The 19,296-nt window shown below is 37.2% G+C and overlaps 1 protein-coding gene across 1 annotated transcript; it reads right to left on the reverse strand.

Moving 5' to 3' along the window:
• Positions 1–2,520: 2,520 nt before the first annotated feature.
• Positions 2,521–18,429, reverse strand: LOC149194712 (UDP-xylose transporter 3-like). Its single transcript, XM_089405148.1, has 8 exons — positions 18,182–18,429; positions 17,832–18,041; positions 14,742–14,926; positions 14,549–14,616; positions 12,422–12,554; positions 10,629–10,790; positions 10,235–10,507; positions 2,521–3,261 (listed from the first exon to the last, which is right to left on the reverse strand). Exons 2-8 carry the CDS (start codon positions 17,950–17,952, stop codon positions 3,145–3,147), a joined length of 1,059 nt encoding a protein of 352 aa, XP_089261274.1. The 5' UTR covers positions 17,953–18,041; positions 18,182–18,429; the 3' UTR covers positions 2,521–3,144.
• Positions 18,430–19,296: the final 867 nt, after the last annotated feature.

Raw genomic sequence — 19,296 nt, forward strand, 5'->3', positions numbered from 1 at the left:
TATATCCTATGCAAATATCTCCTAATTGTGCTCTAAAGCATTGTACTTTGGCAGTAACAGCCCTGCATAAGGGATAAATCACTCTATATCTAGATTGATGTTAGTCTTATTAGAGATCAATACTAATCTTGGTGAGGATTACAGGTTTAGGGGCCTCTTCAATGCATTATTTTTCTTTACCTCCCTTGAATAATGTGAGCTTCCTTGACTCCTCTGGGATCTATGGCACATTCACCCATTTCTCGCAGTTTAGGGACAGCAGTGGCTTGCTGCCACCATTGCAGTAGACATTCTGTCCTTTGTAATCTCAAAGGGTTGCAAAAGGGCCTTAGCCCATGCAAGAAAGATGTCACTGAAGCTCACTATGTTGTAACCTAGTTGGCCCAATAGTGGACTAGTTGGCAACAAACAGTAAAGACCAAGTGTGGGACCAATTTGCAGTGGAGATTGGAAATCACTTCTAGTGTGAGGGAATTGAAGGCAAAATTGTGTGCCTTCATGACCATTTACAAGGGGAAACAATGATATGGCCTCAATCATAGCATCTTTGAAAATTTTCGCAGGACGCATTATGGCTCTCATTAATTTTTATTTGAAGGAAAGGATGTCCCACTTACCAACTTTGCACACATCTTTGTGAACTCTACCTTCTACAATTTCCATGAAGCTTCTCTATATCATTCGATTACCCAAAACACACCCCTATGCACTAGCAACCTAATGTGGTTACAGAGAATATTAGTTCTGCAACTATGGAAAATGAAACAAAGGCTTCAAGCCCATAATGAGCATCTAAATTTCTAAATTTAATTTCATACTCTAGTTTTATTGTCAAGAATTATTTTTTTGTCAAATTGTTAAACAGTGGCACATAACGACCTCTAAATAGGTGTACCTGAATAGGCAGTGTTAATATATTTTGGTTGGGCTGTTCTTTACTGTGGATTCATAGTTATGGAAATTCATAATCATTTAATTTTTGTAAATCTCCTTCATACAGCATTCAGACTTATTTTTACAATCTCTCCTATATTTCGATTTTCAAACTCACATTCTAACAGTAGATCGCATCTCCAATTAGCTTTCCCTGCAATGATCTGCTTTTGTAGCGTTCACCTTCTCATTTTTATAAGTTGCAACTTAATGGTGGTGGCATTCCATTTTCAAATTTTTAGATTTTCGGCATATTGCAGATTTGACGGCATTCCAAATCCTCAAGGAATCTTTTAATGTGGCAACTTCAATTCATAGCATTGTTAAACAGATGTTTGATAACTCATTTCTTCCTGGTCCTCCTTCCAAATTTTTGCAATCACCAACCTTGATAGTCTTTTTCTATGGCTTCTCTAGTTGGATAATGTTTATTTGAATGACTTATTTAATTGGACAGGTTTAATAGAGATTTTTCCACCGAACTCCCAAACGGAGTTCATCCACCTGTCCTTTACATCTGGACAGGTTTTTTTCAATTCCATTTGCAGTATTACGTATAGATTGGAACTCTCATAGCACAATAGTTTGTTCGTGACCTTTTTAATGTATTTACAATAACAATTATTCCCCTACATTTATTCTTTAATAGTTCCCATATTCGTATCTCTGATAACTCAAACCAGAAAAAAGGGCAAACTTATTGGATCTCTTCCTCCACAGATTTCATAAGCTAGCAAGCTAACACCAACATAGGCACAGGGTCCTAACAACTGCAACATAAATCTTGAATGCAAAGTACCTGCTCTATTACTTTCTAATAACGTCCACACATGTAATCCAATGACAAGATTGCTCATGGTGCCAAGGTCCATCCTTGCAGAGTTCCAAGTTATCCGGGTGGCAGTTATCCGAAACAAGCAGTTTAACTATTGCTTATAAACAGTTTGAAATTCTGAATATATTCCACAAATTTAAAACTGAATTGTCCATTTCAAAAGACCATGTTGCCCACGCATTGTATCCATAGTTTCACCCTTTCTGATTACCCTCAAACTACAGAAAATTATCCACGTTAAATTTGCTTGAATTGACTGACCTAGCATAATTCCAAAAAAATGACTACGATCTAATTGAATAGACACTATTATTGAACCAATAATGTCACAATGCTCGGAAGTCACACAAGTGACTCAAGAACAGCAATGATGGTTTTTTAAAAAGAGTGGACTGAGGTTTTTTAAAAAGAGTAGACCGAACAAAGAACATTGTGAGAATCAAACTTAGTAATTACTTATTTCATAAAATATTCTATTCAATAAACTATTTAATAAAATGTTCTTATTCAATAAACTAACACCCCGAACTAAAAACACACATTGAAGAACCTTGTATTGTCTCCTCTACTTGTATATCCCTCTGTACTTTGCATATATGTACTAGCCATATTTCACGGAGTTTAAATATTATAGATTGCAGCTTCTGGGTTCCCAGAGGCCTCCGCAAACAACCAGAAGGAAAAAAGACAATTACCCACACCCATACATGCTTAAAACACAATCAAAGAGATCCAGCAGAAAGGCGATGCCGTTGACATTTTATCACATTTTCTTTCATTGTGAAAACAGTAAACTTTAACAGGACCATTTCTCAAGTGCTTGTCACTGTCTACAATAGAGAATTTCAATAAGCTGTCTATTAATGTATGCATTATTATCTTCACCAGTCACATATTGATTGGATGGAGAACAAAAGATAAGCCTTGTAATATTTTTGTTGAAAGAAAACCTTTACATGTCCACCTCGTACAAACTGTCAACGGCTGAGCAGATCAGCTTTCATTTGAATGCAGCTTTGCTCAGTACGGACTTCTTATTCCAGCTAGTTACCTCAATACAAACATTTAGAAAAACGTTTTGTACTGCAATCTCCAATCTATTTGAGTTACGATGAAACAAATCAACCAGCAGGATCCATTCATTGGCCATTTGGCAGAAAGTTGCCGCCGTAAAATATTCTACAATTCACCAGCAAAATTGATGAATATTGTCTACAGTCCTATAGAATATATGATCCAAACCTCTGATGAATAACAGTCCAGTTCACCTCCTTCATAAACAAGCTCCAACAGAACTATTTTCTCTCAAACAAGTTGACCCTCGCCAAAGAATGGAGCTATAGGAATTGATATCACCCCTGTAGTGAAGCTTTAGATTAAGCATGCAGATCCTTGTTTGATGCCCATATAGGCCCCTTAGGACCAACATTATCATTTCCCTTGTTGGATCCATTCTCGAGGATGACGAGAGGTTCTGTTTCACCATCCTTGACCTGACATGAAAATGCAACAGGTGTTTGTTTTATAGGAAGCAAACAGAATATAAAAAACTAAAACATAAGTCAAACAAATCCCAACTGCAATTGTTGAAAATTGCAAACCTTTCTATAACAAGGACAGAAGAAGCATCTCATGAGTAAATGCATCTCATATAATAAAAAAACAAGTCACGGTTTTAAAAACTTGTAGGCTATACTAGCAACTTCTGTTTCCTTCCTCTGTGCAACTACTGTAACAGTTTTCACCACAAGAACTGCATCTCATGCCCCTATAAGCATTCTCAATAATACTAAAAAACAGAAATATTTGTTGATGCAGTTTGACACAGTTCCAAACAGGACACAGTTAAGCACTGGAAAGACGCATCATTCCCAACTTTACTTATTGTACTAAAGTCTTTTACAATTACAAATCCCTGATTTTAAACCTGGAGACACCATTACAGCATGAGATGCCATACCACTACCACATTAGTGACATAAAGAGGAATGCTGATGAACATCTGGAGAACCTAAAATGAAGATTGAAAAGAGCTGAGCCTAACGAAATTTATTTGAATCCTATCAAATAAATGTTAAAATTGTTGTCTAACAGGTAAATTTTTGAACAGTAACAATTATATTTGAATTAAAAAATATTGAGGCTGCAGCCATGTCCATTCAGCCTGACACAACACAAAAATGGAAGAAAAATTATATCCTCTTGTCCTTGCAACCTCATAACAAAGTTTGGTGGACAGCAGACACTTCCCTTCCCAAGCCTTTTGATCTGACAGACAAAACAAATTGTATACTGCTTGATGAATTCACTATCTAGAAAGATAGATTGAATGAACGCACAACCATTTCAACGGATTTCACACAAAAATATACCTCATGCCCCAATAAGCTTCTTAGATAATACCTCAAAACAGAAATATTTGTAATTAGACTCTATTCTGAACATATCACAATCAAGTTAATATGGACAGTTAGGCACTGGAAAGATACATCATTCCAAATAATACCCGAAGTTCTTTACAGTTATAAGTCCCTTATTTTAAATCTGCAGACACCATTAGAGTATGAGATGCCTTAACACTACCAGATTAATGCCATAAAAAGGGATGCTAATGAATATCTGAAGGAGATCCCAAATTGAAGATTGAAAAGATGATGATGAGCTTGACAAAAATTTAATTGGAGCCTGGCAAATGAAAAATGCTGAAATGCCATGTAAAGGGCAATTTCTGATAACAAGAACAGTTATATCTGAAGTAAAAAAAATATTGGAGGCTGCAGCCATATCCATACAGCCTGATACCGCACAAAAATGGAAGAAGAATTCTCCTGTCCTCTTGTCCTTCCAACCAGGTTAAAAAGTAAGATGGAAGGCACACACTTCCCTTCCCAGGATTTTTGTTGACAAAACTACTTGTATAATGCTTGACAAATTGACTGCCTAGAAAGATAAGTTTTACCTTCTTTAGCTCCAGCAGTCTTCTCACAGCAGCAGGTCACACATAGTTGGCAGGCACAGCAGGTGTCCATACAGCAGTAACGGCACATTAAATGCAGGTCCATACAAACAGTAGTTGAGCTGTAGTTAGCCTAGATTCTTGTGCACAACAGAGTGGAGGGAGGCACAGTTATGTAAGAGAAATGAGGGCATGCATGTGCAATCTTAGTATATTTTGAGTTTTGCCACCAACTGTTAAACTCAGATTCCCACAGCAGGTGTCCATACAGCAGTAACGGCACATTAATGCAGGTCCATACAACAGTAGTTGAGCTGTAGTTTGCCTAGATTCTTGTGCACAACAGAGTGGAGGGAGGCACAGTTATGTAAGAGAAGTGAGCACATGAATGTGCAATCTTAGTATATTTTGAGTTTTGCCACCAACTGTTAAACTCAGATTCCCACTGTTTCAGATTTGGCAGTTCCACTTTCAGTTCAGTCAGTTTTCTATTTTCAGATTTGCTTTTCTAGTTCAAGAAATAGAAACTCAAACTAGGGCTCAGATCTCTAGGAAGCCAGTGGTTGCTTGTATGTGCAGCTGCTACTCTTTGTTGCACATTCTAATCTAGGCATTCTCTCATGCAAGTGTAGGATTAACTTTCATAAGCTAGAATTAGAATTGGGGTTAGGCTTTAGTTTTTTAACCGAGATGCACCACAAAGATGGAAAGCATTGACTGTAAATTTAGCTCCTCTTAGTCTGTAAAGGAGTGAGAGGGTCTTCCACTGGGTTGGTCAGGGTTTACTGTTTTCCAGATTTAATATATAACAGTGATACAGATTTGAGAGTTTACTTTTGTTTATTTTTTTAGTGTTTCCAACAGCATGTGTTTTCAGAATCTACTAATCGGAAACTGCAGTTTTGATCAAATTTCCATTTCAAAGTTACCCAGGGTTTAGGATAATTATTTGCATGCAGAATATGCCTACCATGATTTGAGACACAACATAAGATACAATGGGTGAATATACCTAATTTTAAGACAAACCTCTCAAAGAGTAACCAAATATGGCAAGCGAAAACAGTAAACCCAACACTTTCTTTTGTTCAGCCTCTTCCTCAAGCTTACTTTCTGGTTTTCCTGCATCTGGTAACTGGATGGGAGCTAAGCATCTGTTTCAATGCACCAGCATATGAAGGAGGTCGAGTGTCTGTCTTTGTCATTTTTTAACAAAGACAACAAATGATAACTTCAAGCAGAGTCTTTTCTGCTAATGCAAGAACTAGATGAATTGTAGGTAGGCAGAAGGTAGAAGCATATATCGTACAAATATGTTTGGACAAAGACCTACTTGGGGTCGGGGAATTTACCTAGAAAGTGAGAAAGGAAACTCCTACCAAAATATATCCTAACCTGCCTGAATGACGTCAATGCCAAAAAGGCCTTACAGCATATTCTACACTTGTTTCAGGCTTCAGGAGGTTTCTGAAAACCCAAGTGGCAATTTTGGGTTTCCTTAAACATGCCTAGAAGCCTAAGCCTTCTAGTGCAACAGATAATTGCATTTATCATTAATTCTCTTGTTGATAATTTATATATCCAAATATCCCATAAAGTTGGCATGGATCTTCCAGGACAAATGCTTCAGCTCTCACATTTCTTATTTCAAAAAAGAGGAATAATCAGTTATAAAAAACTGCTGGTGACTATCCCTGTTCCTATCGATGCAAAAAAAATAAACTGGAGCTGCCAGGGTTATCCTTTCAAATTTAAGAGTACCTACCACATTTCAAGAAGTTTTCTAGTTTAATATAGTTCTGATGAACCTAAAGAGTTACAGACAAAATAGTCCTGACGATTAGCAAAAACCAATTGACATCATTGTTGCCAGTAATAAGGTATGTAGTGCAGGTCCAGTTTGATTTCCGTAGGGTTAGGCACAGTAAGTCTGTGCCACCCACTTTACGCTGGGTACCATCCTTGTAATGGCGGGAAGTGCAGGGAAGTGTCTGGAAGTTTCCGAAGGATTTATTTCCAAAAGGAAAAAGAAAAACAAGTTACACACAAAAAATAGTGCTTAAATAATCAGTGTGATTGTTCCATGATTTTCTCTTGTATCCCTGTGAGGGGGTTTCATTTCAAATCATTACTTCCTCTTAAAGATGTTTGTAATTACACCAATAGGCGTGTCTATTTTGTAATAGGGCTTCCAGAATTTTAATTTAATTATCAATAATTATTAGGTGGATAGTAGGGATTTAACCTCGACAGAATATCCCAGAACATTCTTAGTAGTATACACATATCAATGGTTGATATTTAACTCCAAAGTAGCTATGCTCTTTCTGCCCTTTTAATTAAATTGATTAATTAAAAACAATGTCATATGAACAGGTGTTATATGAATATGAATGATGGATTTTTGGTCATGTGATATTAGTAAGCCATGGTATTCGCCTGTGGTATTGTAACAAAGCCTATTTATAAGTTAAGAATTTCCATGGTAAAGTAGAATGAATCTCCATGGTTAAGAATCTTGTTACATCTCTTTTTAAATGTTTATATGTTTAACTCATATATTTATTCTTTTTGTAATTATTAATAATAATAATAGTTTAAAATAAAGTTATATTTTAGTTCATTTTTAAGATTTTTTATTTTTTTTTGGCAATGTGAGATGTATCATGAGGGAAGTGTTTTGATGTCTATCAATGTTTCTCAGACATTTAATTTATATTCAGATTTCAAATCCTCCCAAAAGACATCAAGAGAATTGCCATTTGATTAATACTGGAATAGCCCTAAAATTTAGGTATAATTTAGTCAATCATATCTCTAGGTATTGCCCAGCCAGGCCCTTCTACTGATTGTCTAGTTTCCTCAAATCACCAAGCCAAGCCCTCTCAGCCCTAGGTACACCCCTGAATCCTGATGACATTATCAGGCACTGCATTGGCACCTTCACGGTGATTGTAGAAGCAGAAGATCCTGCTTCTCCCTCCTCTACTTCAAAAGCCCTGCATTTACACCTAATGATAAGCAGTTCTCTTTCTTTTGTTATTTTACTTGTACTTCCTTACTCGTTGATATCCTTAAATCTTTGACTTTTCAGAAGTAGCCTTGGCAGTCCCAGAATATGTTTGTTACCGGCTGTACTTTTGAGTCCCATTGACCTTTCTTGGTCCTTTGTGGACATTTATATAATTATCTAACTTATGTTATCTTATGCAAAGAAATGTTTTGGCCCCTAGGCACCACCATACATTTTTCAATTAACATGTTTTTATCTCAGCTCACAGGATCTGCCACTGCCATCTACATGAGACCAAGACAGAGGAACACTTCATCTTCAAGTGCCCGATCCATTAAAAGATTAGAGAGCAGTTTAACTGCCTTTGCATCTTTTAGGGAGTCTCAAAACTCCTTATCCAGGTTCTTCCATTTCCAAGACCAGAGATGCTTGGCCTTGTACATGAAGGAGGTCCTTGGATTCCCCCTTGGATTCGGATCTCGCTAAGTCCACCCTTTTCAACCCCATCCAGACCCAGTCCGGCCAATTACAAACTTATTTCAGGAACTTCCAGCAGAGAGAGGCACAAAGAGGCAGGTATACAGCAGTACTATATCAGATATCAGATCAGAGAGACCCCAGGAAGCCACCAATGTGCAACCCTTGCAGTCATGTGACCTCATCTCACCTTAGATTCCAGGACAACTCAAACCGCATCAGTAGTTATGGTACTTCACCCAGGTCTCAGTCACAAGATTCTATGTCCAGACAAGACATAACTCATACCTTACCACCCATCTCTTCCAAATCTTCTGACCAGTCATCTATCAGAGTTTCTTCCCTTCAGACTCGAGTCAGAAAGAGGATTTCAGGGGGATGTTGATTGCCCCTAGGTGAGACATTCCCTCCAAAGGGAAAATGCTCCTTAGCCTTCAGTTCTCCACCCCACACTTGCATGTATCTCCATCATCGTTTTGTCTCATGCTGTTAGAACTTGGGTTTTGGATTCTTCTTGACATAGGATAGATTTGCTTCTATCATGTTTTCCAGTGACTGCTTTAGCATTCCCACTTTGTATTCTCACAGCCGTACTTAGCAGTCACATTGACCTATTTGTGGCCATTTCTTGAAGATTTAAAAAATTAACTTATCTCTTCTAAATCTAAGGCTGCCAATCTAATCCACTCAATCATATCTCTAGATGTAATATCTCAACTCACTGGTTACATTTAAAATCATTCATTTTTGTATAGGCATTGTGGTTCCACAGTAAATGAACAACTTTTTGTTACAAGGCACTACTATATACATGAATGTTCTGCTCAATGCAATGTCCCGTCTCCCATCCACCCTCTAGAAGCATGTTCAAACGGAACGAGGCAGGGGCACCCCAAGAGCACACTCCTAAAACACCCCCTTACAAAAGTATTTTCAGGAGTGCTTTCCCAACCCAAGATGGGGCACTCCCTCAAGTGCCTCTAAAGCATGCACTGAAGAAAAGGTGATTTCCTCTTTTTTTGTATCCTTTTTTCATGCAGCACCTATGGGAAGGCCCCATTAGGACCCACACCCTACGGAAGAGGGCTTGGGCATATAGAAGCCCCAATCTCTCTTCTTTTCTCATTCTATTTATCATTTCATTCACCTTTGGTTAATAATTTGAGACATTAGGGCACTGATGTTTAGGAGAACAGATTTATGGATTGAAGGCTACGTAGCTTTACGGTGAAGCCTGCCTTCCGACCAGATAGCTCTAAGCCTATGCTCTGTTTTCTTCTGAATTGTTTATTTTGTAAATTAAGCACCTGGCCTATTCTGTAAACAATTATACAAATGTTACAACTCTTTGGCCATGACAGCCTATTTCATTTCCTAGTTGACTTCATGTCATCTGATTTACACACTTGATGGTTGAAGTCACGTCAACTAAATAAATAATTAAACTACTATGGATGGCATTTCTATTTAGGATTCGTCTACAAGTGGCACAAAAAACTATGTTTTCATAAACTATGTTTTCATATTTTATGAAACTAATCGTCCATTCTGCACATTGTTTTATACACGCATACACACTCACACAAAACAGTCCAGAGACTTTCCTCTCCAAGGATATTTTGGAGGAGCACTACCTCTCCCACTCCCCACTTCCTTTCACTCTGTCAACACTAGTCACACGTGCTAATACCAAACCTACCCCAGTTCATCCATGTTTCAACCAGATTAATAGCAGAACTTGGAGGCTACTCAACTCATATTAAAAAAATTTAAAAATAAATAAAGTCCCAAAAATGAACATCTTGGCAAATGCAAGGTCTTTTCACATATACTATTTCAATGACCAACTTAATTAATTTTAGCCATTAAACTCATTACCATTAGAGAAAACAGATACCTCTGGCAACTTCCACAAACCTCATTTCCTTCTTTGCTCACCTTAATCATTAATAATGACATAAGTATCTCAAAAGTCAAGAAAGGAAAAACAGAACAAAGAAAAGCATCGACAAGACAATACCTGAGACAGTTGTGCAGGCGGCTCACTTTGTTTTGACTGATTGTCAACTACACAAAAATAAGAATACAAGCCCATGCCAACTATAGCAATTAATATTCCCAGAATATTCCGCCAACTAAATGGATCATGAAGTAAAATGTAGCCAAATGCCAGAACCAAGCAAGTCTTCAAGTGCCCTAGAACTTGATATGTGACTGGAGATGTCTTGCCAATCACAAGGAATGTACTGAAGTTGACAGACACGGAGATCAAACAGGATAAAACAATGAAAATCTGTAAACATTATCAGGAAACAGTCGTTAGTAATTTGACGAAAATATACAAAAAACACTGAATAACTTATAGATATACTCTAGGTGCATTTACATATGTTTTTACCAAAGCAGGAACTTACTAGAACATGAGGCGTATACTTAAATGCAAACACATTTTCGTTTGTCAAAAGCCCATCAACAAAGGGACCAGTAATGAACAAAGTCGTTGCTTGATATGGGCATGATTGGTACAAAAGCTGTGTTGAAGAAACTTTGAATCTTTTCTGGATGGTATTTGTCATCTGAGTGCAAGAAATTGATTAAGGTTTCAACATGCTGTAAGGGTCAAATCCCAGAATATTTCCGTGACAATCATGAAAAAACACTCTGTAACAAACCTTTTGATGCAACCACTTTAACATAACCTAGTATGCATTATTATGGAAGAATGACTCTTTTCAAAAAAAAATGCATGAAGGTTTATCTCCAGATGAGGAGCTATAACATATATTTTTCTACTTATGAGAATTACTTCATAACCATAGGAAGAACAATATTATTTTGAATTCATCCGTTTGAGTGGAAACTGAAGATAATAATTTGCATCCAATGTCACATGGTTTAGGTTTGAATTCGGGTTCCGCAATGATTAGGTCCAGTTCGAGTTCAACTATTTTGATGGGGTTCGTGTAAGGTTCACCATTAGGTTGGTTTATATACATTTTCTATATGCATAGATATATTAACTTGAAAATGAAATATAGGATAAAATTGTAAGAAATCAACATCAATAAAAAAAATGTTATCATGAACATGGAAACTGCAAGGATAGATTACAATATTGAGTTGTGACATGAGATTATGAGTTTTGATCTATGGACTTGGTTAATGGCCATGAGGTTCGATGAGGTTCGCCGAACCTCAAAATCTTTTTAAGGTTTGCCAAATTGGAACCTCAAAATTGAAGTTCAACGAACCTTGTGACATAGTTTGTATCCATGGGAAAAGGGTGTGCTCAGAAAGGAGATCATCACTCTACTTCCCCTGAAGGCTGATAATCGTTGCTTTTCAAAGAAGGTAAATAATATAAGGGGTTGAGAGCAAGGCATTAGATCAGACACACACACATAGAGCGAGAGCTTCTCAAAGAAGGAAAATAATATAAGGGGCTAAGAGCAAGGCATTAGACCAGTCACCAATATTATAATAATAATAATAATAATTTAATTTTAAGGTCATGGCCAAGCCAGACACCAAATTGGTGTATGAGACCCCTTTGTTTTGAGTCAAGGGACCCACCTCCGCACAGCAATTTGACTGTTAAAGTCTACGGAGGTGTACATACTCTTACCCCTTCTGGATTTGAACCTGTAACCTCTTACGAGGAAACACGTGTTCTTAACCATTACGCCCACTTACGCTATATATATATATATATAGAGAGAGAGAGAGAGAGAGAGACCCTTCAGACCACTATTTGATATTCTTTTCGATGTAAGGACCAGTTCCTTGAAAACAAATAATGGGGATATAGAACATTCATCAAGTATCAAAAGCTGCTGATTTGTAGGTTGTATTACAATGCAAGAAGGCTTTCTTAATGGGTATGAAAAATTGTTTGGACACATCTATATAAATCCCAGGTGAGAGACAACACAAAAGACAAATACAGCAAGGTGCACATGAAGCAAAAGGAAACTTTTAACTAGCACTACAGACTAGGATGAAAAAACAGAGCAGTCGTCACAAATGGTTCAACTATTTTGAAGCAAGAAACAATGCATTTCTAAAAACATGATGTGTATAGTATGCCTTCAAAGATATGAACAAGACATGAAAACAATTTTATGGAACATCAAAATCGAAAATACAGAAAATGAATTTTAAAAAAAAGAAAAACAATATATAGAAAATGCTGAAGTGAAAAGGATACAATTTGTGCAACGCATGTCGTCACTATTGCAAGCAGAGATAAGACTGATCCTAGAAGATTGAGCTGCAAGTCAGTGACAGTAGCAATGCCAACACCCACCAAAAGGATCACAAGTGAAAACTGGATTTTCCGGCTGCAAAATATAGGACAATATAATAATATCAGAGAATTTAGCCTGCAATCACTATGAGCACAAACAAAAGCTTTATAATGGATCTCTCAAGCAAAATTATTTTAGAAAGAAGAGAAAATAGGAGTGCTAAGAATGATTTCACATGGACAAGTCTCATGATTTATATCCACATCACTATAAATCATTAAATATAGAAGGCACTTCCTGATAGGTGACCTCTATTAGATGGCAATATCAATCTAAATTAAGGTACATGGACCAGGATGTATAAGGCTCTTTAAGTACAACTTCAAATTGAGTCTCATTTCACCTCACATTCATATCTGAAGTATGGTAGAAAAGGCAATATGATCTGGATTTGGATCCTCACCTAAAATATTTTTAAAGTTTGAAATTAGCAAGAATGCTTTGTTTTATTTATTTTTGTCTCTTCTGCAAAATTAGCCCATTAAAAGAAATGAAGACTGTAGTGAAGACATCAACAGGGAGATGCAAGGAGAATTTGGAGAGGACAATAGTAGAAATGGGAGCTCGAAGAGGGCGACCTGCTTGAATAACAGTGGAGTCAAGGAGCCTGTCCATGATGAGTAAATGTGCCTCTGCGCCATGGCCATCTGCAATTATTTTTTGGAACAATATACATCTGTGTATAGCTCATCCTTCTGTATTCATCTCCTGAGCCTAATAAAATGGCCATTAAATGTGGAAATATGTGTGTAATTGTTTCAATTTCATGGCTCTGGTGTACATTAATTAGTTTATTGCATGCTTGAGCACCCTCGGCTATGGATGTTTTCACGAAAGCTACATCAATCTCAGTCTTGTAAACAGTGTAGGCAACCCTGCTCTATTTATTGGTTTAAGAGAACAATGGTTTGTCCCACTTCCCAAGTCAAATTGCTTGCTGGGCGTTTTTTTCCTTTGTCCACAGACCATCCATAACATTCTTGCTTACTGGGAGTTTTTCCTTTGCCCACAGGCTGTCCACATCAATTTATAGCTTGCTTAGCATTTTTCTTTTGCCGACAGGCCATAACATTATCTTAATTGCTAGGCATATTTCTTCTGCCCACAAACCGTCCAGAGCATTCTATTACTTGCTGGGTGTTTTCCCCTTGCCCACAGGTGGTGGTGTTATAATTATTGTTTTAAATCTGCAAGTGAATATTAGAAGCTCTTCTATGTGAATCAGTTATGAGTATTTTTTCGGGCCAGATCAAGTTCATCAACCACAAAGAACAAAATCTAATTCCGTAGAGGATCTGTGCGATGAAACAGGCAGGCCATAGGCCCAGCATTTACAGATCACAATATAATATAAGACAACAAAGAATATATAAAGTTTTTATTCGGAATAATAATAATGTGTCTCATGAAGTATTGTGACATGTTCTACCAAAGATACTACAGTTACGATAATAGTAGGTTTATTTCTTAAGATCCTGAAGATAAATAGTATTGATTTTCAGAGAGTCCCTTTTCAAAAACATGTACATGAAATTAATAAAAACTTCACATTTGCCACACACAAGCTACATAACATTTTAATGCTCATGGAATTTGTTCCAGGCAGCAGATAAATTTTAAGCCTTTTGTGAGATTTCTTATCCTTAATTTTGTTCCCAAAGTGCAATAGTCTGAATGAATGAATCTTTAGTGCCAGCCTCTTGTACAATTGCAAAGGTGTAGTGGACTGGACCTAACATTCCTACATATTGTAACATCAAGGCCCAGCACCATTTCAAAATTTAATATAGAGCATACTCACCCTTCGACCACTGCATAAGGATCTAATCAGACTCAACTTGAAATTAAGAAATCCGGTATATTACATCATAAGCATTCAAATATTTTCTGCCTACCACTCTTTGCAATGAATACAAAGACAGCAAGAGGATTCAAACATTAAATGCATAAGCATTATAATCATCAAATCATCATGCTTATTCAGCTTGGATGCAACAAGTTAATAGGAGTAACAATTTTACACTCACCTGAAATCCTTTTTGAAAAAGAGTGTTTCCAAAAGAACAGTACAAGGAATAATTGCCAACTTGGTCATCTGAAGAAACACAAATGCAATCTCATTACTTTCAATCTCATGAAAAAAGCTAAAATCTGGCAAAACTTAGAGAAACATTTTTGCAAGATTGAAACAAGACAATAATCTACATTGCTTCAATATACCTGATAGAATCCAACAGAGTTAAAACCCAGACAGAGGTTCAGAAGTCCAATAGAGATACCATTCAAAATACCAAATCCCATTACAGCCCGTGCATCAAATGGCTTATGTTCAAACAGTTTCAACCATAATGCTATATGCAGAGAACAGAACGTAACCAGAAGATGCCAGCTGGTCAATGTTGTGGCTGCCAATCAAAGTAGCGACATACTCAATCAAATTTACCAACCAAAAATCACAAATAGGAGTCAAATTCCTTTCCAAATGATTAAAAATTAATACTAAAATTTTGCTCCCTCTTTGCACCGCTCTAAATATAATATGTTGACCCTCCAATAATAGACTGAGGATTGATGAACAAATGTAATCTTGGAGCTGAAATCTCCCCATTGTAAAATGAAATTTGTTTGCATTTCATATTGTGTATGAAAAGGAATGGCAATTTGCATAGCTTTTTACATCTTCTGAAGATCTGGAAGTAGGGATTTAACTGTGATCACCATTGGACCCCATCATGACTGTAAGCATGGTTGAAAACTCAGATGGGAAGTAGCTTTACCAACAAGAATCACACCTCATGAAAGCAAGATGAAAATTTCACCTTAATTCAGCAATGTGGCACTTTCATCTTCATGGCCGTTGGATAGAAATTAGCTAATCCAATCAACTCATGATTTCTAGTTACAACAGTGACAGTAGGAGAATGATGCACATGTAAATTGTACACTGTAAACATATATTGAAGATATAGATAACCACTAGAAACTCATAGTACATTTTCAAGTTCAACCATCAATAATCATCCTGTTAGGATGAACAGTGTTCCACCCTAAGCTCAAAGAAAAAGGATCAATCCAAATAGAAAAATATGACTCAATCTCAACTAAGCCTACATATATAAACTGTATACTTGACCGTTTTGGCCTCTGTGATATTGTCAGTAGTAGGCACAGCTACTGCTTTTACGATTTTTGGTTTGTATGTTCCTTAAGCAGGGACATCGCAGGCATGGCAACTAGTTTCCAGTTACATTAGGATTATTTGGACTGTCATCAAACTTGGTATGGCTGCACGTTCAATTTGGACTTTCTTTAATGGAAAGATAACAGGTGGGGTTTGCTTTCTACCTTCATTGGAATGGGATTGATGTGGGATTAATGTACAAGGGAATGGTTATCTTCGTGTGATATTAACTGTACTCACAACCTTCAAGCTGTTGGTCATTATGCATTCATGGCATTGTGTCAGATGATTCTCGATGAGTGTTCGCTTATATCACATTGTGATTCATCTAGACCTATTTGGAAGAATTAGAGATGATTTTACAGGAAACCTATCCATTGATTACCATGAAAAGGAACTGTTGTGATAAGGTTGGGCCATGTTGATCAATATCCGATCACTTCAATTGGAAATGTAATGTTCATGATCATGAACTAGGATGTATTCAGAGATGACAGGGCATCTCACACTTCTAAAAGTCAAGTTCTTGGATGTCTGGTCCTTCAAAATGTCTTAGCAGTTAACAATCGTCTTCATTGAGCTAGATTTATTGAGGTTGCTGCTTACTTTGTAACAGCTAAGCATGCAATGTGGTAATGCAAGGTTGCTGAGATGTTTAAAAACTGGATAACAGCTGAAAATAGTCTTCTTGTTGTTGGTCCAACTCAGTGGCATGGGGTTTGTTAGAAGACAAATGATGATTTGGCAAGTGGGAAGGAAAATGTGGAATGCATTCAGATTAGATGGCATTTCCTTCTTATAGAATAGACATTGTCACATAGTCAACTTTGCAAGAGGCAAATAAGCCATTTGGATAATATTTGGCTATCCAATTTTTAACCAGGATGGCTATTTTGTCAGAAAGATAGAGAGAGTCTTCCAGACGGGACCAAGGTGAATATGCTGGCTCTCCTTATATAGAAAGGGAAACTTTCAGGAATGCTGCTGAACATAGTCTTGTCTTTGCCTTTGTTGCTCCACTTCATTGGACACAAGTTTTGTTTGACGCCAAGTGAATAATCCGGCAGGCTGATATGAGAATGCGGCAAGCAATCAGATTAGCTGTTATTTCCTCGTTATAGAATGGCATCACTACGTAATTAACTTTGCAAGAGGAAAATAAACCACTCAACCCAGCAGTAGTTGCTACTTCAGATTATATTTGGAGATAGTCTTCGAGTGGGAACTAGGGTGATTATGCTGACTTCCCTTGCTTTTATAGGCAGAGGAATTTTCAGAATGGCTATTTTTCATAAACATGGAGATAATCTTTCCAATGGACGGGAATTTTCTGTTTCTGTCCTCTGATATGTGCATGCAAATCCATTTTTCATGCCATATAAGATGCTTTTTTAATTGAAAAAAATAAAAACTTGTCAAAAAAACAGTTCACAAATAGGCCTACTCTAATTCTCTAGAAATAGAAGCAGACAATCTTGGACAAATGTCTTCTGGTCTCGAACGAAGTAGCATTCTATTACCATACATTTCCTTCCTAAACAGCAAAAGTTGCATTCTATTCCCATATATTTTTTTGCTAAACAGCAAAAGTAGCATATTATTGCCATGTATTTTCTTTGTAAACAGCAAGTAGAAGCGGTGAAACCAAAATTATAACACACACTTCAGTCCTCCGGCATGTATATGTAATCGATTTTTAACGTAATATAGGATGTGCATTTGGTCGAAAATATAAAGAAGTTATCAAGAAACGTAAATCAGAAGAAAACAGTTCACAAAAAGGTTTATTCTAAATTCTCCCAAAATAGCTGCCGGGAACCGAACCTTTGCCAAATACCTACTAGTCTAAAACAAACCCATGTAGCATTCTATTGTGATTCCTTTTCCCTCTGAACAGCAATTAAAAGTAAAGAAACCAAGATGATAACACATTTTTCAGTTAAACACGCAGATCAATATCAGATTCCACAGTTCCAAGGCTAACGGTTAAAGACTGAATCACGTAGCCATCTATGTCAAAATGGAACTAAATACTAACAAGCCGTCTGTAAGATTTAAACTTAAAACAGCACAATGTGCCAATCCGCCCTGAAACGAAGCAATTCCTGAGGGTTTATCTGAGCACTAACCAAAGCTAAATCCGAGAGTGCTGATGAGCGCCTTGTTGCAGATTACTATAGAAACAGAGGAAATAACAGAGAGACTTAAAGCTCCAACAGTTCCCAGCTGAAACCCCGTGCTCTCTGTCATGTTTGCCCTGTATTATCGCTTTGCTGTCCCGGTAACCACTAGCGCGCCGAGATTGTCACAATCAAATATAGGCCGCCAGCATAATTCACCTTGAAGTACACTCAAATTAACGGCATTTTCAGATCCAGAATAAAGTGCAGTAACGAGAACTCTCACAGACAGAAAATATCAGAGATCAAGAAAATATAAGTAAAAGAGCATAGCAAAGGGATTCGTAGCCGCGACCTACCGATGCAATGCGCAGTAAAAACCCTGCCGGATCCAAGAAGCCCAGGCGAACTTCAGAAAGGAATTCAATAGTGCGAAACCTGTGAGTGCCAGAGTCCTTGTAGACAGTGTCCGATGGCGAGTGCAGGGACTCGATCGCGGGCTGATCTCAAGGAATGAGCCCCGTTCCAGTATTTTGACGAAGCTGTCCAATTATTTAGTTTACGCGGGTCTAGGCTATTGGGCTGCTTAAATATCTGCTCCACGGCCGAGACTTTCCCGGATCGGATTTGTATTCCCGTTGGCCCAGTAAAGATCGCGTGTTTTCGCTCCATCGTACGGTGACTAAAGCGTCAGGTAACACGGCGTTTCAGAGGATCGGAAAAGACAGACCTTCCGGGCAGTAGGTAGATCGGACGGTGATGTACCGCCAACAGTGGCGGAACTTTATCGCGTCGGTCGCGGGAGCTTAAGGGCTCGGTCACGTAGACGCAGAGCGAAAGAGGGAGACGGCGCTTATTGTCAATGGACTTGTCATGTGGCTGTCTGTTTCACATGACCGTAAGCCATGCTCGTTGTTAGCGGTTGTTGAGGTATGGTATGATTGAATCACAAGCAGCTAACGCGTTTTTTTGAAGGCACACGGAGAACGTGGGGTTGTGTTTGTGGGTTTTTTTTTCGTCGTTTTGTGGGCGTTAAATTTTGAATACTTTTATTATGTAGTTTGGATACTTGTTTCTGAAGTTTTGGGTTTAGGGTTTTGATAATCCATTAATTAATTAATATTAATTAATTAATTAATTTATATGATGTGAACGATGTAGGTTTTGACAATGAATGATGAAAGTAGTATTTTTTTGGTTATGTTTGGATATTAAATTAGTAAATATATAGAACCACACTGGTTGGTTTGAAACGCGTCGACAAATGAAATATCATGTGATTTACCTAGAAAAATCTCTCATAATATAAATAATAATTTCTTTATATTTACATATATAAAAAATTATAATATTTTATATTAAATTTTAAATTTATATGTAAAAAATAAGCCATGTATTAAATAACTTTATTGTGAATAACCAATGTAATTAATGAATACCTAAGTATGAAATAGTCTATAATGCGACTTTTTGA

The sequence above is a fragment of the Pinus tabuliformis genome, chromosome 2_2 (assembly GCF_031772625.1).
Source record: "Pinus tabuliformis cultivar Carrire ecotype Pingquan chromosome 2_2, CPIR1, whole genome shotgun sequence".
Taxonomy (NCBI): Eukaryota; Viridiplantae; Streptophyta; class Pinopsida; order Pinales; family Pinaceae; genus Pinus; species Pinus tabuliformis.